General features: G+C 38.6%; 1 protein-coding gene across 2 annotated transcripts in view; it reads left to right on the top strand.

Moving 5' to 3' along the window:
- Nucleotides 1–3,047: 3,047 nt before the first annotated feature.
- The window catches only part of TNFAIP8 (TNF alpha induced protein 8), a 43,873-nt gene continuing 21,810 nt past the window's right edge, over nucleotides 3,048–25,110 (top strand). Inside the window, exon 1 of one of the 2 annotated variants that reach the window (XM_070742872.1) lies at nucleotides 3,048–3,134. In XM_070742872.1, coding sequence (XP_070598973.1) covers nucleotide 3,134 — 1 coding nt within the window. In that variant the 5' untranslated portion in view covers nucleotides 3,048–3,133. Of the gene's footprint in view, nucleotides 3,135–24,833; nucleotides 24,940–25,110 lie in introns of those variants that run through there. The other variant, XM_070742871.1, reaches the window with a different exon arrangement.

Genomic DNA, 25,110 nt, shown 5'->3' with positions numbered 1-25,110 from the left:
TTAGTTCTGTTCAATGTTTGCTTTTTAAATGGTATGTAATTCAACTTCTAATACTGTTTGTAATGATCTACGTAAGAGATGCTTCCCAACTTACAGTCCATGGACCAGTACTGGGCCATAGCTTGCCAGAAAATGGGGCATGCAAATAAGCGAAGCCCCATCTGCCGGATGCAGGCAGCACACGAAATCACACCCCTTCGGGGCTGCAGAAAAACCTTTCTCCACGAAACAGGTCCCTGATGCCCAAATGATTGGGGATCGCTGCTCTTAACTTTGACTATACTGGAACCTTGTGATTTACACTGACATCTAAGAAGGTTTGTATTGTTTTGTACTTCATCAATTTCGTGGAGCCTACCATATCCCAGTTTTGTACCAGATGGCTTTTGAACTATATGCCAATATTTACCTGTATTCATTCTGACATCAAGTCGTATCTTTATTTTTCATTACTTTAAAGTATCAATTGTTTCTTAAAATCAGCTTAACACTGTTTAAAAGTTATAAAATAAAACAGAATTCTCCACGGAATTTATGGATAATTCATGATCTGGAATACCAAAATCATGCCATGAATGATCCATAAATTTCTCTCCTATGATTTGAGGATATGCCATGGTTTATAATTCATATTTGTACTAGCTGTGCAATTAGCGACCAGAACTCAGAGAAAAGAATTTCATGCTTACCACATGACCCAAGTTTCACTTTCATTCATATAAGGGGAAATTATTTTGTTTGAATCAACTACTAGGTTGCTTAGAAAACAGTAAAATCATAATTTCCCCTACTCATATTAACCTGCAGATATCTTCAATACTGAAAACATTTTAAAAGCAGCCATGACCCATTGCTACATATGATTACAATGGCTCCTGTCATTTTTGTGTGCTTTCTCCTAGAAATGTATAGTTTCTATGCTACTAGAATACACAAATAGTATGAATACTATAAATACTGATATAATGGATAATGAAACATCTGCAAGAAAACAAAGTTCAGCACTTTTCACTTCAACCCTGAATTACAAATATTCTCCTTTACAGTGCATACACATACAGCCATTTCCTGTGTATTACATAGCAGTATCGTGTATCTCTTGAGCTAGCTTGCTACAGGGAGTAGATGAATATTTGTTTCCATTGTAAACTTCAGTTGCTAGTCTGATTTGAGCCGGGGTGGCGCAGCAGGTAGAATGCTGTACTGCAGACCACTGAAGCTGACTTGTAGATCTGAAGGTCAGCCGTTCTAATCTCATCATCGGCTCAAGGTTGACTCAGCCTTCCATCCTTCCGAGGTGGGTAAAATGAGGACCCAGATTGTGGGGGCAATAGCCTTACTCTGTTAAAAAATTGCTATTGCTAACATGTTGTAAGCCACCCTGAGTCTAAGGAGAAGGGCGTCATAAAAATCGAATGAATGAATGAATGAATGAATGATTTACCCGTTCATAAAAGAACTGCCTCGGTAGTATTTTCTTGGTACCAGTCTTTTCCAATTGGGAAATCAAAGGAATCGCAAAAAAAGGTTTGCTATTTCTGAGAATATTTTTGAGAAAACCAAGTGTGTGTGGTATCTAGGGCAACGCTTCTTAAGGTTATTTTTTCCTTTTTCCTGAGTTTTTCCAGCACTAGTGTTAAATCTGGCGGTAACTGAAAAATGCCTTCATTAAGCTTTAATATCCCAGCTTGAGTTTCTGAGCAAAAGCTGCGATATGTCAATCTTCAAATGATTCTGTGCTAATACCCATTAGAAAAAGGACACCTTTTTCTTAGATTTTTTCCAGTCTGATACACTTGTCACTTTATAATATCACTCAAGCCTAATGAAATTTAAACCGTGATAAAGGTGTGTCTTTGAACCGTGATAAAGGTGTGTGAGTCTTTCACTGTATGCACTATGCATTCAGTTATAAATTAGCCATCCAATTTAGTCAAGAAAAACAATCCTTACTCTTGTTGGTTTCTAGTTCTATTTTGCAATTTTCTAAAACTGAATTGAATAAACCATTGGCATGCTTGTCATGAGAGTAGTCTACATTTATTGATAGTAATATGTAAAATGTGCTGTACAGAACAAACTGTGGATGGGGAGAATCCCCTATTTTACTACTTAGTTCACCAATACCATTTTAAAACAAACATGCACCCTACAAATCAAACATGTCTTTATATACATAGTGAGAGGCACTACATCTAGCAGCTGACACATAAACAAGAACATGCAAACAGAAAAGGGAGAACTGACTACAACATTAATTTAAAAGGCCTACAAGAGCAAATAAGGAGTGCTTCCATTGTCAGGATTTCTCAAAACGAGTAGTGACTCACTCCCAAGTGATACGGAATAGATAAAAACAAGAATGAGCTGACTGTCCTCTAAGCATTACACCCACTTTTACAAAAGAAACCATTGAGAGATCCTTTTCGGCTGGTTACTCAATCTAACTGCTCATCGTGCTCTTTCTAGCAAAAGCAAAAAATAGTCTTGCACAGCCTTAACCACGAACCCGTTGATCAGATAATAACAATAACAACAACAGAGTTGGAAGGGACCTTAGAGGCCTTCTAGTCCAGCAGTAGGCAAAGTTGGCTCTTCTATAACATGTGGACTTCAACTCCCAGAATTCCTGGGCTAGCGTGATTGGCTCAGGAATTCTGGGAATTGAAGTGCCCAAGTCATAGAAGAGCCAACTTTGTCTACCCCTGTTCTAATCCAACCCCCTGCTTGGGCAGGATATCCTACACTACTTCAGATCAAACCGGAATATTTCGGGGGACGAAGTGGGGCTGTGCTCTGGGACAAGCGGCAGCGCCGATCCCGACCTCTCCTCCTAATAGGATGATCAGCCGGTTGGCGCGGGAGCGGCCGCGGCGTCAAAAGCTGACAAAACCAGTCCAAGCGCACCTGGCAAACCACCACGCGAACTCCTGCCGCCCCTGCTATACCGCCCGCCTCTTTGATCCTTTTCCCGACAGCGATTGGCCCGAAGTCTCCAGCACCGCCTCCTTTTCTTCTGATGCCCCGCCCTTCCCTTCTCTCCTCTCTCCACAGCGTCGGAGAGAGTTGGAACGGCCGTATCTTAAAAATTGTTGGCCCATGCGTCGGGATCTCCGGTGTCCGCGGAGCACATAGTAAGCGTTTTCGATGCTTAGGGCCGATGGGGATCGATGGGATGGGGTTATGCCCGGCGCGCTGGGCCACAGCAGGGCTTGCTGGAGGAACTGGGAGGACGAGAGAATGCCTTGAGTTGAGCAACGTTTGATGTTTGCACGAAGGCGGAGACGAGTGGGTGGTCCTCGCCCAAAGCTTTGCCTGGGCTGAGGGCATAGTTCCCTCTAAGCTGAGCAGTGAGCAATCGCTCACTTAAAAATCATCATCAACTCAGAGTTTTCCAAACCTGCCCAGAAGCCGAGAGGGAAAGAGTGAGAGGGAAGGAGAGAGAGAGGAAGAGAGGAAGAGAGAGAAACAGATAGAAAAAAGAGAGGAAGGAAAAGAGAAAGAAAAAGAATGGGAGTAAGGAAGAGAGAAAGAAAATCAAAATCTAGTTTGAAAGTAGCTCAACTATTTAAGTGGCATTTTGATACTGATAGAGTTGCCCTATTATGAGCTCACTGTTATAGACACACAGTACAGTATTTTATTTTGAAATTCTCTGAGGCAAAACAGGGTGGGTTTTTTATTTATTTGTTTGTTTATTTATTTATTTATTTATTTATTTATTATTTCTGTGCTGCCCAGTCCCGAAGGGACTGCCGCTCAGACACTATACTTTTCCGCCCACCCCCCCAAAAAATTAGAGGGAACACTGGCTGAGGGTAAGACTTTTCAGAAGCAGCCAACTCTCCGTTTTCAGGCTAATGTTTTCCTTGTTTTAAGTCTCTGGTTCTTAGCTTTGTGATTAATTACAATTCGTTACACGTTATTAGCGTGCCCCGCGTTTCATAAGTGCATAGTGTACTTTTTTACTACAACTAAGAATAGGACTAAGAAAGTGGGGGAGAAAACTCCTCCTATGTGGAACTACATTCCGGGATGTTTCTTCAAAACCAAATGCTGCCAATATGGAAAGTCGGTTTGCTGAAGTGGTTAAAGTGCTGGTCCAGGAACCACTAACCAGAAAAGAATTCTAGTTCCGATTTTGAGCCAGACACCTTCACCCAGACAAACTCACCTCACAGGGTTGTTGTCGGTAAAGTAGAGCGGGGGATTATTATGTATGAAAGCAGAATAAAAATCTAATAAAATGCCTTTGTTTTAAATGGAGATTCTGCTGTTAATAGAAATATCTAGAAATACTAGTGAGGTTGGCCCATGAATGTATGGATGGCTGTAATTATTTTAAAATTGAAATGTTTTTATATTGGTCCATGTTTATTTTTGTTGTGAACTGCCCTGAGTCCCTAGGGAGTTAGGCAGCATAGAAACACACACACGCAATATGTATGTATATATTTATATATGCATGTATGTTTTCGTAGATTTTCACGGGTATATGTATGTAGATTTTTGTGAGTTCGAGTTTTTCCCCCATGTAATATTTTGAGTGTCTTTGCAACGTTGCGGCGAAATCACATTCACCATAATAATATTCATATTCAAAGCAGCACGAAGCCAATAACTTCAGCCTGATGATGGTGAATGTGATTTCGCCGAAATGTCGCAAAGACACTTCAAATATTACACGGGGGGAAAACCCGAACTCACAACAATTACATACACACACATACAGTATATATACAGTATAACATATTTTTGCTGATAATGAAAAAGAAGGGAGACTATATAGAAGGGAGACTATGAATATCAACTGAGACAGGCAGCACCTAATGTACAATTTTCAGGAAAAGGGAAGATTAGCTCATTTTAAAATTTGACATCTGTATTGTTCAAGACAACCTGATGAATTCAGAACTTCTCCAGTCTGGTGATTTTTACCATCAAGAAACTGCAAATTCCACAATAGATCAGGAAGGAAACTATTGTTTGAAATTGTAGTTCCTTATAATTGGAGGGACACCTGGTTGTAGAGATCTAGATTCGCTTTTATCATTGTGAAAGACCTATTCTTGTGCATTATGACAGTCAACAGTTCAACAGCTGAATTGTACTTTTAATTCTATTTTTTTTATAAATTCCTTTAAAGAGATCAAATAGGTTCTAAGCAGTATAACTGCATAGGATTGTGAACTAGGCATTTAGCTGTTAGATACCAGCTGATTGTGTTTTAAATTGTGCTGTGATTATTTATTTGTCTAATTTATTTAGTGGCCTGTCTTATATGGAAAGTAGCTTGGTGGCATAAAGAACCAAAACATCAAAAATTATTACCTTTATTTAAAAACTAGAAGACCTGAGATTAAAAATAATAGATAAAGGGAAGTTAACAGTGATTATGATGCCACCTCATTAGATCATCTGTCCCCTGGAGTTCCCAGGCTTGCTGACATAATCAACTCTTGAGTGAACTCCTTCACCTGGAGGATAAAATACAAATGATGTGTTTGTGACTTTAGGTGATGAGTTAACTCCATAATGCTGTGCCATGGCAGAAAAGGCCCACTGCCTATTACTTGTTAGATATACTGTAGTTCCCTAGACCAGCGTTTCCCAACCGGTGTGCCGCGGCACAGTAGTGTGCCGCGAGACACTGCCAGGTGTGCCGCAGAGCTACGGAAGCTCCAGCTGGGCGGGGCGCTGCCGGTGCCGACCTGGAGCGCCCGCTCGCAGCTGTCCCCCGGCTCCTGCCCGATGCCGCGGTTTCCGGCGCTCTCCTGCTGAGCCCCAAAGAAGGAAGGCAGGAAGAAGAAGGAGAGCTTCGTTCTTCGCGCCTTTTTCCCGCCTTCCTTCTTTGGGGCCCAGCAGGAGAGCGCCGGAAACCCCGACATCGGGCAGGAGAGGACAGGAGAGAGCGCGGGCCGGGCGGGGGCGCAGAGGTGGGCCGGGGCTGGGGAGCGCGCGGGGGTTGCCCTTTTGGTTTGCGGCTGCAAGCGCGGCTCCCCGAGGCAGGCGGGCAGGCAGCTTCCCTCCCTGCGCCTTTCCCAGCTGCAGCCGCACACACCCCCGGTCCCCCCGCCAGTGCCCTCCCGGCGGGCCCTGGCGTCGGCGGCAAGTGTCCTTTGGGGCCCGGCGGGAGGGCACTGGCGGGGGGAGCGGGGGGGTGGCTGCAGCGGCCACAGGCAGTCGCGGGGAGATGGCGGCGGCGAGAGGGAGCTCCAGGCGGCGGGAGCTCTCTCTCTCTCTCTCTCTCTCTCTCTCTCAGCTGACTGCAAGTGGGAGCCCTGACGGTGGCGATTGGACGTGCTGCTGGACGCCGTACTGCTGGCGCTGCGGGCTTGGCATATACGGCGTCCAACAGCATGTCCAGCTGCCGTCAGGGCTCCCGCTTGTAGTCAGCTGAGAGAGAGAGAGAGAGAGAAAGAAAGAGAGACATATAAGAGAGGCAGAGAGAGAGACAGCAAGAGAGGCAGAGAAAGAGACAGAGAGAGAAAGAGAGGCAGCAAGAGAGGCAGAGAAAGAGAGACATAGCAAGAGAGGCAGAGAGAGAAAGAGAAAGAAAGAGACATAGCAAGAGAGGCAGAGAGAGAAAGAGAGACATAGCAAGAGAGGCAGAGAGAGAGAAAGAAAGAAAGAAAGAAAGAAAGAAAGAAAGAGAGACATAGCAAGAGAGACAGAGAGATAGCAAGAGAGGCAAAGAAAGAGACATATAGCAAGAGACAGTGAAAGAGAGAGAGAGAGCAAGAAAGAGAGAAAAAAGCAAGAAAGAGATAGCAAGAGAGAGAGAAAGAGAGAGGAAGGGAAGGAGGGAGAGAGAAAGAGCAAAAAAGAGAGGAAGAAAGAAAGAGGGATGGAGAGAGAAAGAAGGGAAGGAAGGAAAAGAGAGAAAGAGGGAGAAATAGAGTGAAAGGGAGGAAGAGAGAGGGTTTTTTTGTCCAAACTATTCCTGGGGGGGAGGGTAGGAGTAAAGAGAGAAATGCTTGCAAAGTTATTGGGATGGTGTAAAGTAAACAATCCCTAAAATCCTATCTCAAAATTGATTAGATAAAATGAATTGCTTCTCTAGATAGAAAGCAGAGGTTAAACAACTTTGTCTCAGTTACCAACTCAGCATCCACGAAGATTGTTGTGATTGGAGATTTCCTTTCGTTTGAAGATCTACTTTTGCTATTTTGTGTTCTCAAGCTATTCTATTTTACCAAAAACCTTCTAGAAATCTGGCTTATAGATTGTTGATGGAAACAAGTATCATATATTCCACATCAGGCCAATTAATTTGGCAACTTTTGCCTTCTCTGTAATGCCAAATGTTTATTTATCACCAGAGACCTTTTATGTAACTATAACAACTAATGCTATGTAACAGTAGAACTTTTTATATTCATTTGTAAAATTCAAACATGAATATCTGTTTTGGAACTCTGTTCTCAATAAATGATGTGAAAAGTTTCATAAGTGTACTTTTTATTATGATGCCAAATTATATACTTAAGATGGCAGTAGAGAACAAAACTAGATAATGTAACCACAAGTTACATTAAGAAAGCTGGAACAATTGATTCTCTAAACAATTGATTCCATATTTTCAAAAATTCCATTACTATTCTAAGTAGCATTGTTGTACTTTGAAGAGTACTGTACCATAATAGTTTTGCTGCAGCAAATTCTTGCATTATTAATTGATATGTAACATAAAAGTTCAGAAATAGCCGTCTTCAAACATTGTGTAAAGACAAGCTTAAAATTGGGTAGAGAATGAATCACATAAAATTCTACTCTCTTGACTTTGATTTGTTCAGATGGGAGATAAAATGAATGCAAACACATGCAGATTATGGAAAGGAGCTAGGGAGTTTGGCTCATTTTGGGGGCTACATAAAAATAGGCTACAATTGAGATGATTGGAAAATTTGTTAACATATTGTTAATTTTTAGCAATAAGCAACATGCCTTAATTGTTTTTTCCGTACTTGTATAGCTTTTTTGGTAATTGGCTGAATGCTTCAGTATGCAGTATATTATGAGGTGTAATTTGAAATATTTTTAATATCAATTTAAACTAGACAAATGCTTTAGAATCCAGTCAAGATATTGCTTTGAATATTTTAAGTTATTTAACGGGGATAACACACTATTATTTCCAGTGGCCTGTCCTAAAGTGTTTATTTTGTGGATTTTTAAAAAAAATTCCACCTAATTCAATGCAGTATTATCAAAAGTTCAAATTTTTCTAGATGCTATACATTGTGAAGTAACAAAATACTTTGCATTAAAATGGACAGATTTCGTGTGATATTTTTAGTTTTCACGAAGAGCTTGAAAAATGATGAGCCCTAAAGGGTTCACCTTATACAAATGAGAAGGAAGAACTTAGGTAAGCAAGTTCATTAGCTGAATCAGTTGGAGAAAGCATATTTTAAAAGCTAGATATAAAACTGGGTATAATACGAGGTTCTGTTTTTTTCATATACCATATTTTTCGGAGTGTAAGATGCACTTCTCCCCCCCACCCCCCCAAAAAAAATCTGGGTGGAAAAATCTGTCTTATACAGTGAATATTGCTATATAAGAGGGGGAGGGATTTGGTGCGGCTCAAATCAGCTGTTCTGGGCTGTGGCAGTGGTGACAAATGGGCTGCGGCGGTGAACAAACCGTGGCAGCAAACGGGCGGTGACAAACAAGCCACAGCAGCGGCAGCAAATATGCCACTGTGGTGGCAGTGAATGGGCCACGGTGAACAGGCCACAGTGGCAGCAAACAGACTGTGGTAAACACGCCGTGGCAAACAGCAGCAGTGGCAAATGGGTGGTAGCAAACTGGCCAGATGAATACCAGATTGATGCTGGGAGGCAGAGGCAGAGTTTTTTCTTGTTCTCCTTCCCCAAAGCTAGATGTCATAGTCCAGAGTGTCTTATAGTACGAAAAATGTGGTAATTTGCTTGAATCATTCAATCATGTGTGTAAATAAGGTGAACTAATAATCGTTCCCAATATGCCTCTATCCTGGTGTATTGAACTTCAGTGCTAATAAATGCCAACCAACATATAAATACTGACTTATTTGTGTGAGGAAAAGAGTCCTATACTTCTTATATATGAAATTCCTTACAGTGCAATGAGACTAAAAGCTACCGTATATAAAGATAAACTAAGGGCCACTGTAACCCCAGCATTGCTCCCCAGTCCTAAAAAGATTCTAGTCCCTTTATGTATTGAAAAGAAGCTACACCCACCAGTAAAGGAAATTACTCAGTTACTCACACTAATCTTTATTATAATCTGTGTTGAGAATTCCAGCATTCTCTAACCATTATTCATTCATATATGAGATTTGTATGAGATGGTAGTGTTTCAGTTTTTACAAGCACAACAAGTAGGAGATGTGTAATGTTCTCTTTTATAGAACAATTGTCTTGCTAAGATTAGGTAGGCCCTCAGTGTGAATCTATGGATTATGATACATTTATAGACTTCTTTGGCATTTCCTCTTTTTTTCATGGTGTCAGCACTAATAACCATTCCTGTACAGTAGGATTTTAATTAAAATGAAAAGAAGTATAAATCTGTGAAGAAAAATTATCCCAACAGAGAAGAAAATATTTTTCTAGGATTTGTGTATGTAGTATTGTGCTGTTTTATTTCTTCTCTGTCCACTGTAAATAGTGGACATCAACTCACACCCTGCTGATACTGGGAAAGCCACGTTGCAATGATGCCAGACCACGTCTACGGAGAGGGACGGCATACAAATCTAATAAATAATAATAATAATAATTGCATCCCTAAACAGTTCCTCTATGGTCAGCTGCCTAAAGGAAAGCGATCGTATGGGGGACAAAGGAAATGATACAAAGAAATGTTGAAAGCCTCCTTCAAGTCCCTTGATATTGACACCACCTTCTGGGAAACCCTGGCACAAGATCGATCAACATCGCACATGCTGATCCACCAAGGCTGCCAGACATCTGACAACAGAAGAACAATCATAGCACAAGAAAAGCGAGCAGTCTGAAAAGCCAGAGATGTAAATGCTCGACTATGTTGCCTACACATGCCTGCCCAACATTTCATGCCCATATAGGCCTCAGCAACCACTTTGCAGACACATCGTAGACAGGCCACAACCTGTTAGATGTCAAGATCATTTTTGAACATGATGGATGAACACCATCTTCTCTGTCCACTGTAAATAGAAATTTATTTTCTGTACTTAGTTCCTTGGTTAGATTCTTACAGCAGTTTTTGGGACTACTTTGCTGATGATTGTGCAATTAGACTAAATGTTTAATTTAGTATGTCATAAAAATCATCAGTGCAGCATTTTTTTCTAAGTGTGGAAGAAAAATCGCAAGGAAACGTCATGTGATAAATGAAAAAAAAGCGGGGGGGGGATCACTCCTGAGAATGAGGAGCAGTATTGCTAAGGTTGACTTTGCTACAAACAGCCACGGTTGTTCCAACGTTTGAAAATGGTCAGAAACAAGTTAAATGTTTGTTTTATTAAGAAGGACTCATATTAGTTAGAACATAAATCAACTTATTAGAAAAATAAATGTAAATTAATCAAAACAATGTGGTTTAAACCTCTTAGGATAGCTTGGTCAAATTATTTTAAATCAATATTTATTCAATTTTTATAATAATAATAATAATAATAATAATAATAATAATAATAATAATAATAATAATAATTTATTAGATTTGTATGCCGCCCCTCTCCGAAGACTCGGGGCAGCTCACAACAACAATAAAACAAAGTTACAATGGAAAACAAATATAATATTAAAAAACAGTTAAAAACAGATAGAGGACAAGATTCAAAAATGTTTTGTGCCAAAGGACTTATTAGAGTTCCAATTCAGTTATGAGCCAACTTATACTTTTGAAATTTTAGTCTCCACTTATAGACCTGTTGAGGGTCAACTGAAAACTAGTTCCAAAAGTGGAGGGCTGCTGTTGAGAAGGCCTTGTTCCTAATACAAACTGCTTTTGAAGCCTTTAAATAGTTGCATCGAAATAGTTACTTATAGCTATAGTTTATTAGATTTGTATTCCGCCCCTTTCCGAAGACACTTCCAACTTTAAATATAGCCTGGAAACAAAGAATTTAAGTAGTGTAGCTGGCATTCTTTTAAGCACCTCTTGATTCAGCTTAAGTAGATGCACTGCACTATTGAGGTTTCCAAATAACCATTAAGGGTAATCACTGAAGAAGCTTTTCCGCTTGCATGTTTTCTTACATTCAGTTGAAAAACCTCTCCCTTCCTCTCAATGACTTAAACTTTATCCCATTTTTCAATCAACCAGTGGAAGGGAAGAAATTAAAGGTTGGATATCAAGCACAGCAACCTACAGATAGGGACAGATGTGGAAGAAACTATAGAGAAGGAGTTCTCTAAGAGATACCATTTTTCAGCACTCCATCTGACCATGTTCCAAGATTCAGATAATGTCAACAAGAGCCACACTGTAAGTTTGGGGAAACATTCATCATAACTTCCTCAAACGTTTGTATCTGAATGACACACTAACATGTGATTTACTCAAGCCAGGGTTTTTTTTTCTGATTTGCAAGACATACTGAATCATAAATTATCCAGGAAGATATGCAGAGCTCACTCAACTGTAAACTGATCATAAATACTTGAGTTTGCATAATATGTTTTTAAAAAAGTTTTCGCTGGTTCATTCTACTGTGTATCATGAGAATACAGTCAATAGATGAAAAATAGATTTTGTACTAGCCGCCAATCTGACATCAATGAAGTTGGGTGCTATTAGTGAGCAACTTATTTTCATCATGTATTTAAGTTAAATGTGGGAATATATTAACTGTTAACCCATAGTGTCACTGAAATGTAATCAGGGATGATTAAGTCAAGGTTCAACTCAAGTGAGGAGCTGTAACAAACATAAAGTGACAATTTGTATTAGGTTTCTATAATCTATTCTAGAATTCTGACCAAATCATTTTTCTTAAAAGTATTTCACTTTATTTTATTTAGCCAATTATCTTTCATTAAAGATGTTAAATGACTTACAGAATTTTAAAACAATACAGTAAATTTCTATGTAAAAAATGAACGAGAACCAGATCAATCTAAACAAAGAGTATCTAATTACCTGTATTTTTTGCACTATAAGATGAACTTCTTCTCCCCAAAAAAGTGTGTGGAAATGTCTCTGTGTCATAGAACAAATATTGGCAGGGCCTCCCCTCTCCCTCCCTCGGCTGTTTTTAGCCTCCAGGCACCTCATTTTCGGCTTCCACATGAGACGCCTATTGGCGAGATTTGTCACCATCACTGTTTGCGTCTGCCTCTGCCTATCAGCGGTTGGATTAACCTCCCAGAATATCGCCTATCAGCTGTTCCAAGCAGCAGGGATCACCGCTGCCTGTTGCCACCACTTGTTGCCATCACCACTCTCCCATTGGATCTATTGAGAAGATAAAAATAATAAACCATCCTACTTTACCTTGGCATAGAATCAACAGGTACCAATAAAATTATCAAAAAGAAAAGTGATGTTACAACACAGACAGCATTGTAAAAAACTAGAAAAAGGAACAAAAAGAAGTGTGTGAAGAAATTAAAGATATCCAATAAGAAAAATAAATATTGCTACATCTAGATTACACCTACACCATTCAATTTATCTCCCTAACTTTCTGTAATTACACATTATCCTTGATGCATCAGATTTGTTTACTGCTTCATCCATAGCCTTATTTTCTTTAGACTTCCCACTACTGCAAAATTGTCATCAACTTCTTTGGGTGATACTTTGTCAATCACACTAGCAATCCAACTTATGTTATTGGCATTTTATCAATTTAGAAGCTTATCCAGTGTGTGGCTATTGTGAGGAGGCCTGTTTGATTTTCTAATGCATATAACCATTGTAAAAGAATCTAATATTTCTAACATGCATACTCATTTAAAAGGACAATTGACTTTTTAAAAATCCTTATTAAGTTTCAACATCTTACATTAAAATACAAAGTAACATTTAAAAAAGGGAATGATATTAAACATCTTTAACAATCTGTCTGGAGTTAGATACCATCGATATATAATTCAATTAAAATTTTCTTTCAAATTATAATTCAATATAAATTTTAGCCCTTATGTTTTTGGATATTCCTACTTATCAAGCATAGTATTATAACCAAATAATTTAAGTCATTTAGCCATACAAGAACAACTGATATTTTTAAAAAGCCACTAATTTACAGTGAGTTAGAAACTAAAAAAACGGTAGCAAGACCTTCTAAAAAAATTACAAATATTAAACAATTAAAACAAATCAGTATTGCACATTTATAATAAGATATAGGATAAAAAACATCAGAGCACATATTTAATTCAATTAAAAGATGACCAGATATTGAATTTTTGCAAGGTAGTAACTACATGGAATGTGAATTCTATAGCTTGGGAACTGTTTCAGGAATAAACTTTTTCAGGTTGGCGGTAAAAAGTCACTGGCCTTTTGTCCCATAATGTCCTGAAATTTTAGTTGATTGGCTGAAATGCACAGAAACAAGTTTTATCTTTAGTTATGTATCTAATATGGCATTATGGGTTCCTTGAATGTTGCTCATTTTGAAATTGCTGGTAGCTTATATATTGACTTTGGAATAGATGCAGAACCTTTGCAATGGTAGTTTCCTTATCCTAGTGAAGATCAAAAGGAACAGTATAATTCTTGTTTCAAACATAAACAAATGAATGTCTGGTATAATGCTATCAATCAAGGCTGAGTAACTTATTAGCTCATGGTTCATAATGCTGATTTTTTTTAAAGCCTTGTTTTTGCAAGGTCCAGTAACTATGGAAACTTCTAAATGCAGAATCTAGAACATCTGATACTCTCGTTTCTGATTTAGGTGGTTTTATGACCAGAGGGCTTTGCAGAAACAGTATTTACTAAAAGAAAACTACTACTCCACCCCATTGCATTAGTTCCTCCTCTACATAAATATTGACATTAAAATTAGCAGATATTATCATTTTATTGTTTAATATGTTGTATTGTCATTTTCATCTTGTAAATCTGCTCAGAGCTGCTTAATAACAAAATAGGCTGCATATAAATTAAACAAGCAAACAAAATCAGCAGCATTGCTGGAGAACTCTGACGTTCCTCCACAGTAACCTTGGTTATATTGAAGAAGTTCTGTGAAAGAGTAAGTGTTCATATCTATGTCAACATGTACAGTTTGCAAGGGTCATAAAGACAATGCTGTGGTCATTATGTGAACCTCATAGTTGCTACGTGAAACCATTGTTTGCTATGGGCCACTTTGTATGAGAAACCAGAAGTAAACATCTTGAGCCCTCAGAAAACCCTGGATTTAACAGATGCTGGTTAGCAGATTTCAGACAGACATAACAGGCTGTTGGTTTGAGCTCCGAGCTTGGCAACTTGGTTGCAAATGTTTTGTCACCATTCGAGGAGACATCATCAGTGTGTTTTGAATTGTGCAAAATACCTTTAAAGACATAACTGTAAATCAATCTTAGTGACAATTAACATCTGTCCATATCCTATACACTTTGCACACGCATAAAAATTGTATTTTACATGGTTTGCATAAAATCCCCATTTTCATTTTATACATGCATAAAATCCCACGTATAATTTTAAGCATGAATAATAGGTTAAAATAGTGTAATGCTTTCCATTCATCGATTAAATTGAGAATTTCCTTATTATAATTAATATCTACATTTTAAGGACCAACATAAAGGACATGTTCCATATCTTCATACTCCCAGATCCAGTTCTTGCCACATCTGCCTAACTCAATTTACTATGAGTTTACTATTCAATTTTCAATTTTCAGTTCTTGAATATGGCACTTTTCACTATTTTATAGGAAAGTAGTTTAGTCCCAAGGTAAATTCCCAATGGATTAGTTGCAGAAAGGATGCATTTGTTAGTTCTAAAAACCCATAAAATTTGAAAGTAATCTAAAAGTATACAATATGCAGATAATATAAACTGACTTTATAGTATATTGTTGGACAATTAAAATAAATTTAACGGCCATTAAAAGAGGATATTTTAACTTGGGATTGAACTTTAGGGTCCTTGTGATCTCTGAGGTTGGTGGTTTTCTTTCAGACGTTTCATTAGTCAGCTGGGTAAGGTGCTAGAAGAGAGTGGAATTTGCTTTCTGTGGTTGCCCTGAGAGTGTGAACATTCCTTCCAAGACTGATAGGGCAGCAACAGAGAACAAACTCCTACTTCCTTTAGCACTGAAAATGGTAATGAAACATCTGCAAGAAAACAGCTTGAGTTCAGAGCAGCAACCTTATATATGAAGATCTGGTCAAACCTCTGCAAATAGTCTTCGGAGAGGGGCGACATACAAATCTAAATAATAATAATAATAATAATAATAATAACAACAACAACAACAACAACAACAATAATAATAGAATTAAAAGTTGTGTGTGCAGGGGTTTGGAGACAATTCACAGGTGGATTTTTTTTTCCATTGCATCCCAAGTCTGCTAAGTAAGAGCGAGAGGATTGTCCATTAAATCAAACTTTTTACTGAACTTGTATGCCTATTCTAAAAAACAAGTGTCTTAATAAACCTTCACAAAATATTAAATGTAGTAAATTGTTATGGTGACACATAATTGCAATGAGGTTAATTAAGAAATGACCTTAATCTTGTGCCAAGTAATTTTTTGCTTCCACAAAATGATTACTTATCAAATGAGGGTGCAGAATTCAATTTAAGGCTAGATGTGGCATGTATCTTTGCCTTGCAGCATACAGTGAAAGAAATTGACTATATGTCATCAGTTTGGTGTTGACTCTTAGTGACCCCATAGTTAGATTTTCTCTATGGCAATCCTTCCCTTAATTGGTCCTTCAGATATGCTAACAGTGCACTCATCACCATCCTTACTAAGTCCATCTGATTGCTGATGCTCTTCCATTTTTTTCTCCTTCTGTCTACCTTTCTCAGCATTACAGTTTCCTGTAGAGAACTACGTAGGTCTTAGCATAATATGTCTAAAGGAGGATAATTTGAGACTGATCATTTGAGCATTGAGAGAACTCTGCCTTCATTTGTTTGATGATTCATTTGTATTTTCTTGGCTTCCCACAGAAATCTTTTTCAAGTTTAAAAGCATCAATACTTTGTAACCCACTTCTTTGTCTCTTTGAAGTCTGGTTCTTGCTTCCATAGAGTATCAGAGCATATAATGTTGATTGCGCTATTCTGATCTTTGTAGGTGTATGTGTTAAAGCAGTATAAATTACATCTAATCCAGGTGAGAAAAAGACATTCAGAATATCTAAGGAAGAAATTTTGTGCTTTTCAAATATTTGGATGTTTAGTCACAGAATGGATGACAAGGGATTTGGTGAGTTAAGAGTTGAAAAGCTTTGGAGGACAATAGATTGTCTGCCTGAACACTGTGATGTTCTACTACTCTTGTTTTCAAATTAAGTTGGTCATACATGAATATTCATACTGAAAAGTGAAACTAATGATTCATCTTTTTCTTTGCATTTCTGTATACTTGAGTATAGAATTTGTGTAGTTCTCACTAGAGCCAAGAGCTGATTGTTAATACATGGATTCAACTTAATGAGTATGGCACAATATTACTCTATCAATTTGCCTTTTTTTTGAAGGCTCAGTAATGAAATTATTTGTTTCCCCTGTCCTCAAATTGAATGTATTATATTGTTCATGGCGCTCATCCAAATATGGTAATGCAGCAGTTTCAGTGAACTTTTAATATGCTAGAGTGTTACTTTAATGAACAGCTTTTAAAGCTGGATCCTCGTTATTACTGGCTGAACTTAGAATCTTATTTCTGTATGCCAACTCCCCTATTTTAGCTATATATTGAACGATACCAATTTATCTACAAGTAGAAGTAAAAAGATGAAGATTCGAAGTGAGCTCAGCTCCTGAAAATTGCCATGGCATCTTTCAAGCAGCACAAGAGAAGTAGTTTGCCACTAGATTATTTCTGGGCATTTTTTTACTTCCGAGTCTAGCTACCATCCAGGAATTTCTTGGTAAAGTAGCTCCCAGACCCAATTCTTGCAAAGCTCTTTATATCAGCCACTTATGAACATAGTTGGATCCAGTGGTGAGATTCAAATTTTTTACTACTGGTTCTGTTAGCGTGGTTTGGAGGGCATGGTGTGGTACTTCTGGTGTCTGGTGGGCGTGGTTTGGTGGGCATGGCTTGGGGGTAGCAGGGGAAGGATACTGAAAAATCCCCATTTGCTCCCGAACAGCTGGAACTTTTGAGGCAGAGAATATATCCATGTACAGACATCATTTGGAGTTAGAGACTTTGGCCTGCCAATATGACGATGGGGCCAGCCAAAGGTGGTATTTACCAGTTCTCCAAAGTGCTCAAAATTTCTGCTATCAGTTCTCCAGAATTGATCAGAACCTGCTGAATACCAACTCTGCCTAGATCCAAACAGCAATGCTACAATTAAAATCATTAATCAGGATCCATTCATAGTCTGATGTTGCTTTACAGAAAATAGAAATAGTTCAATGTTAAAGGCAATTTTCAGAAGGAAAGCTGAGCCCACTATCATTCTGTCTCTCTCTCTTTCTCTCTCTCTGTGTATGTGTGTGTTTATGCTTCTGAGTCAGATTTTTTTTAAAATTCTGGACTAGTTCCTGCAGTTTTCTTGCCAAGGTTCTTCAGAAGTGGTTTGCCATTGTCTGTTTCCTAGGGCTGAATAAGAGATACTGGCTCAAGGAAATGCAGCTGGCTTTGTGCTTATGTTGTGATTAGAATTCACCATCTCCCAGTTTCTAGCCTGTTGGCTTAACTTGCTCTCTTTTGTTTCTATAGGTCTATGCTTTTAATATCAAAGTTAATGCAGACTTTTAAATAGCCAAAATTAGGTGCCTGCCTTCATTGTTTAATTACCCAATTAAGTAAGTGACTTATTTGCTGATATTTGTATCACAGACACAATTTATTTCTCTGTCTTGGGAAGATGAGAAACAGTTAAGTTTATTTTAATGCATTAAATTCTGGAAGACAAGTTATAGATGGGAAGGTATATACTGTATTACTAAAACTCTCATATCTGTTTGTAATCTTTAGTTGGGTGAATTTGGAATGTATAGGGCACAAGTGTCAAATTCAATCACGTCATATGACATATTTCAATGTATCACAACATTTTTTGCTTTTGCGGAGCAGGGGTGGGCATGGCCTAGGCTTCCAGTTTGACAACCCTGGTATAGGGGCCAGTGGTGAGATTCAAAATGTTTCACTATTAGTTCTGTGGGCATGGCTTGGTTTGGTGGGCATGGTAGGGGAACGATACTGTAAAATCTCCATTCCCTCCTGATCAGCTGGGAGCACTGCTTTTGGGCTGCCAAGATTAGCCAGCTAGATTTCCAGAAATCAATTGGGAAGTTAGCAGAAATTGTAAAGTTGTTTGTGATTGCAGGGGAAAAGTCAATGGAGAAGTCTGCAGGGAAGGTAGCAAGTTCCTCAGGAAAGTCTATCTCACCTACCCAGTCTCCCCCAGTCTCACAGTGCTTATACTGTATTGGCCACTCTTACACACACCCTTATTCCCATCCCCTTACCTGCCTGTTAGCTTTGGACTTGCAATGACCCTAGAGAAGATGCAGGAGTTCTAAACTTTTCTGGGTTTCTCAACACAGCAACACTTCTAACAGCAAGGCCTCAAAAGAGAAAGAACAAGGCAAACCAATTAATGAGTTTTTCAGGATTATGAAGTAAATGCCCCTTAGTAGGAAAAAGCTAATTCTTCAGTAAATATGAATAGCTTGACATCAAACTAACTAAACCTCTGATAATCACACAGAATTCAATCATGGCGTGTTGCTTAAAATGAATTGATGAGTACAGTAGTCCCTCACCTATCGCTGGTGTTACGTTCCAGATCTGGCCGCGATAGGTGAAATCCGCGATGGGGAATTTATCGACTGATAGTACTTATTTAAGTATTTATATTGTAATTGTTTGGTAAGTTTTCATTGTTTTAAGTGTTTATAAACCCTTCCCACACAGTATTTATTTTAGATACAGTATTTAAATACAGTATTTACAATTTTAGATATATTTTTTTTTTTTTAAAAACCTGCCGATCGAGTTCGGCGGGCTGTTTGAATCTGCCGATCGACTTCCTCAGAAACCCGCGATGAATTGAAGCCGCAGTAGGTAAAGCGCGGTATAGCGAGGGACTACTGTACTCTTGTCAGGCTTCAATTTCATGAACAATAGTAACACAACTTTTCTATTTCTATTTTTAAATTTATTTTTTCTATTTAAATTTATATTTGTATGCCGCCCCTTTCTGCAGACTTGGGGCGGCTCACAGCAGTGATAAAACAGTATACAATGACAAATCTAATATTAAGTCTAACATAACAATTTTACATTAAAAACCTAAAAAAAAACTTATATAAAAACATACACACAAACATTCCATACATAAAACTACATAGGCAAGGGGAGATGTCTCAGTTCCCCCATGCTTGACAGTAGAGGTGGGTTTTAAGAAGTTTATGAAAGGCAAGGAGGACTTTTCTCACAACATCTTTCTACTAAGTGGAGTAAAAGACCAGATGTTAAAGCACATACCAAAGTTTCAAGTGTACTGTATCAGCATTGCCATCTATTGGTGGATTATAATATTGGAGGCATTATTTTCCAGTTAGTCCTCATATGATTCTGAATTTCTCATCTAGCCATGAGACATGGAGATTACAATTGGATCTATGACTTTCCATCCCTTGCATTTCAGAAGTTGGGTGGGGGGAGGGGAGACAGGCTTGTAAAGCAAAAATTGCCCTAAGCAAAATTTAATAGCATGGATCCAGCCACAAATAATTCTGCAAATTTATTTATATTTCTGAACTGTATATCTCCCTCACAGTGGACCCTGACTGGTCACAATTCAAAGTGTTGGTCATAACCTTTAAAGCCCTACATGGCATGGGACCAGATTACCTCCGGAACCGCCTGCTACTGCACGAATCCCAGCGACCGATAAGGTCCCACAGAGTTGGCCTTCTCCGGGTCCCGTCGACTAAACAATATCGTTTGGTGGGCCCCAGGGGAAGAGCCTTCTCTGTGGTGGCCCGGCCCTCTGAAACCAACTCCCCCCGAAGATTAGAACTGCCCCCACCCTCCCTGTCTTTCATAAACTACTCAAGACTCATTCATGCCACCAGGCGTGGGGGAGTTAAGATATTTCTTCCCCCTAGACCATTACAAGTTATGCATGGTATGTTTGTGTGTATGTTTGGTTTCATTATAAGGGTTTTTAGTTGTTTTACTAATTGGATTTCTACATGCTGTTTTTATCATTGTTGTTAGCCGCCCCGAGTCTGCGGAGAGGGGCGGCATACAATACAATAAATAAAATAAATAAAATGCTAAAATACAAAATTTGAGGACCCAGGTTGTTGGAGGAAATATGCTGACTCTGTAAACTGCTTAGAGAGGGCTATAAAGTACTGTGAAATGGAAGGTATATAAGTTTAAGTGCTATTGCTGTATATAAAAGTTTGAAAAGATTAGGAGGCAAGAATGATTAAATTTTAAATTAACATATTTTAAAAAGCTAACAAAATCTTGAACTTTGAACAGCCTGAGCAGATAATTTGAGGCTAGGTCTTATAAAACTCTGACTCTGCGGTGGCAAATTTTGATTTAGTTTCATATCTATTATTTAAAGAGCCGGGGTGGCGCAGCAGGTAGAGTGCTGTACTGCAGGCCACTGAAGCTGACTTGTAGATCTGAAGGTCAGCGGTTCAAATCTCATCACCGGCTCAAGGTTGACTCAGCCTTCCATCCTTCCGGGGTAGGTAAAATGAGGACCCAGATTGTGGGGGCAATAGCTTAGCTCTGTTTAAAAAGTGCTATTGCCAGCATGTTGTAAGCCGCCCTGAGTCTAAGGAGAAGGGCGGCATAAAAATCAAATAAATAAATAAATAAAGGTTCCCCCCATCCAGTCATGGTTGATTCTAGCATTGTGATGGTGAAACTATGGCACGCATACCACAGGTGGCATGCAGAACCATATCTGAGGGCATGTGAGGTGTTGTCCTATGTTAGCTCCAGCGTGCATGTGCACATTGACCAGCTGATTTTTAGCCTTCTGGAGGGCAGGAGGAAGCTGTTTTTTCCCATTTGGGCCTTCTGGGGAGCAGGGGAGGCGGTTTAGAAACAAACTTTTGGTAGTCCAGATGGACCTGTTTTCGCCATCCACTGGCTCCCTAGGCTTTCCTGAAGCCTGGGGAGGGTGAAAAGCGGCCCAGTGGGCCTACCAGAAGTCTGAAGGCTTCAGTGAGGCCGAGGGGACAGCGTGTGGATGCATATCTGTAGAGAAGGCATTGCATTATGGATGTGACCATGTGCATGCACATTATTGTGCACGCACCCTTTTGACACGCAAGCAAAAAAAGGCACCCCATCACTGTTCTAGGTGATGGTGCTCATCTCTATTTAGCAACAGCATTATACAAAGACATTTCTGTAGTCATGTGGCCAGCATGATTCTACACTGCGGCATACAGAACACTCTTATCTTCCCAACAAAGTGGTACTTATTTATCTACTCTCATTTGCATGGTTTCAAAGAGGAAAGCAACTCCATCTAGGGTTTTGGGTTTTTTTGCCATTTGGAAATTTAACAAAAACAATATCTACATTTTGTTAAGATTGAATTTCAATTGAATTGCTCTGTATCCATTACCAGGTTGATAATAGAGGAATGTCATGAAACTCTAGCTATTGTAGTGATCAAGAAGGTAAGGAGTGAATAGAATGCCAAATTAACTGGTACATCTTTGCATAAACATGGCAACAAATATCACCTTCCAAAGCAGCTTGGAGATCTTATAAGATCCCAAACAAATATATGTCATCCAACTACTAGTACCATTTTCCAATAATCTCTTGCTCAAAAGATTGTCAAATAGTTGGAAGCTGTGTAAATTGAATCATTAGAAAAACGTTTCAAAATGTATATAATGGCCATTTCTCACACAGTTTGCAGAGACTCCACATAAGGCAAATATAATATTCAATAGCAATTGCCATCAATGTGACAAAAGCAGAAGTTCTTAAAGGCTGTAGCAATCTTTGGAGCCATAAGAGTTAGTTGTTTGTCAAGGTATATTGTTGCATAAAAAGTTATTAGTCTTAAGTTGCTGAGTTACACTTATTTGTCAGCTGTACCATGGCTATATAGAACTTATTCCAGACTCAATTTTAGCCTCAAATTCTCATTTCTAGGTCTTCACAAAAGCTTGGTACCGGTAATACCTATTGACAACTCATGAAGAAAACACATTAGACATGTCACTTGTAAAACAATTGGTGCACAGAGAAACACCCTTGTCTCATATGACAGGACAAACACTCAGGTCTATGAAACAACCTGCTAAGCTAATTCAGGACTAAATACTGTAAATAATGTCACTCAAAACTTTTTGAAAGAATGCTTTGTTGAACAACTTAACAATGTCTTTGTTGGAAGGGCTTGCATGTTGCATTAAGCCAAAATTTTAAAAAAACCACATATTGAATAGCTTTAACATTAAGACTATGCAGCACTGCAGATTTGAAAAACAAAGTATATTTTAGAGCATGCAAGTGAAAGCAAATAAATCTGTCGGCAACTCTAACTCTTACCTTTTCCCAGGATCCTGCTATAGCTATAGGACTGGGTAGGACACAGCTGCTTCCAGGAGTTGCAGGCAGATCTTCCAAGAGTCCCACCCTGCCTTCTAGATCACATTTTTCTCTTTGAATCTGAAATGCTGCCCAATCCTGTTGGCTCTAATCCATAAACCTTTATAAATTTTGTAATGTCTGAATTTACAAATTATGGTTTGCCATTGGAGATGTTTGTGGATACCACTGGCTACCTTGAAATACCTCTTATAGGGAAATAGGCACAACCCAATCTCACTTGAAGATTCTCTTATTATAGCCAATCTTAATAAACGTAGCTTTAGCCTTCCTGTAGAGTTAATTTTCTGGTTCTGGTTTACCTAGTGGAGTTCCTTCTCCTTATAATTTGACCATCATGGAAAAGGGAAATAGTTGCCCCTTCCCAAGCCATCCCATGGGATATTGTCTCCAAATATGCCAAAACAACAATCAATTAATTTGACATCTTTAATAAAATTTGGTTCCCTTGTCACCCAAAAGCAGTTACAAATCATGCCAAATTGTAAGTCTTGTTTATTGTAGGGTAAACAAGTTGCTTGAAGCATTAGTTAAATAAAATTTGTAATGATGTGTGATCAGAATCTGATAAATCTTGACATTTTAGCTTGTATAGGTTGGCATCATTTTGAGGATCTTTCTGTGTCGGGTGTCAAACTCGTGTCATGCGCTCACCCCCATCCCCATTTTAGCGAAGGGGGGGGGGAAGTCCTGATACATCACATGACAACAGTGTGATTGCGAGTTTGACATTTTTGTGAGTTTGACATCCCTGTTCTATGTGGTTATTAAGCATTATCATTCACTTTGGGCATATGATCAGTATTAGCTTCAGTCTCACAAATTTTATTATAATATGCTTAGCCCAGTTGGATTTGTCTGTTTAATGGATCAAGACCTTAATGTAGTCTTCAAATTAGTTGCATAAGTATATGTGGAAATCAGAAGGTTTGTTCCAATGTTGGACAAATTATCATTAATGTATCACTTTGCCCACATAGGCTGTTCCTCTGGAACTTGACAAATCTGTGTGTTGATAGAGTGAACTCTGAAAACTACCATATACAGTAGTCCCTCGCTATACCGCGTTTCACCTACTGCGGCTTCACTTCATCGCGCATTTCTGAGGAAGTCGATCGGCAGATTTTAACAGCCCGCCGAACTCGATCGGCAGGTTTTTCCAAAAAAAATATATATCTAAAATTGTAAATACTGTATTTAAATACTGTATCTAAAATAAATACTGTGTGGGAAGGGTTTATAAACACTTAAAACAATGAAAACTTACCAAACAATTACAATATATATACTTAAATAAGTACTATCAGTCGATAAATTCCCCATCGCGGATTTCACCTATCGCGGCCAGGTCTGGAATGTAACACCAGCGATAGGTGAGGTACTACTGTATTTCCCAGTATGTTTTTGAAAACTGAATCTGCATGTGTTTGGATAGGCTGCTGTTGACCAGTCGTCATTTAGTGTGATATCCTGGAAATGAAAACACAAATCAATATCTCATATCAAATCCTATATCTCATGTATCTTTTCTTTCTTTCATATAGCTCCTCCTCTATTCTTCAATCTTTTCTTCTATCCTTTCCTTGATATATATTACTACATGTTTATTCTCTTCAATGTGTATGGTATATTGGATTAAATAAATAAATAAAAAATTTAAAAAAATGTATGACAATTAAGATGGGGGGAACCCTCCTTTATTGTACTAAACTTCTAGCAAAAATTACGGATTAGATTTTTTTTTTAAAGTGGGCTGATTTTTATAGCAAAGATGGAAGAAAAAAAATTATATTGTTTGTTGTGATATGGACTCAAACTCCTTGTCAGCCTATAAAACAATATTTAAAACCTCGGTATTCTTTTTTCTGCTGCTTGGCTTGCAGTGGTTTCACATTGTATATCGCATACATTGAGCTCTAACAGGCAGCCATTTCTGGCAAATAAAAGGGGTGTCTGAAGGTGCTCTTTTTCAGACGGTTCTCAGATGCATTCTCCAAGAGGTGGGACTTTGGAGCACCGCTGAGCTCTCATTGGTTGATTTCACAAAACTTTTCCTCTTTTAGTCCCAGCCCCCTTTTCTTCTTTTGAGAAGTTCATTTTGCTGCTTCTCAAACAGGCACGTCATCTAAATCTTCAAAGATTTAGGTTGGTATCATGGGTTCCGAAGCAGATGATTCCAAAGAAGGTAGGCTTTTCTATTTATTTGTTTTCTCCCAAGGAGGGCTTTTATTTTTAAATGGTTGCTTTCCAAAAGCGGCTTCTGGGAGATGGTGATGAATAGAGGCTTGTATTTGCTGTAATACTGAACTGTTTTAAGGGAGGGGAGAGAAAGTAAAGGAATCTGAAGACAGCTATC

The sequence above is a fragment of the Erythrolamprus reginae genome, chromosome 2 (genome assembly GCF_031021105.1).
Source record: "Erythrolamprus reginae isolate rEryReg1 chromosome 2, rEryReg1.hap1, whole genome shotgun sequence".
NCBI lineage: Eukaryota > Metazoa > Chordata > Lepidosauria > Squamata > Dipsadidae > Erythrolamprus > Erythrolamprus reginae.
This window is presented reverse-complemented; position numbering and strand designations above follow the sequence as displayed.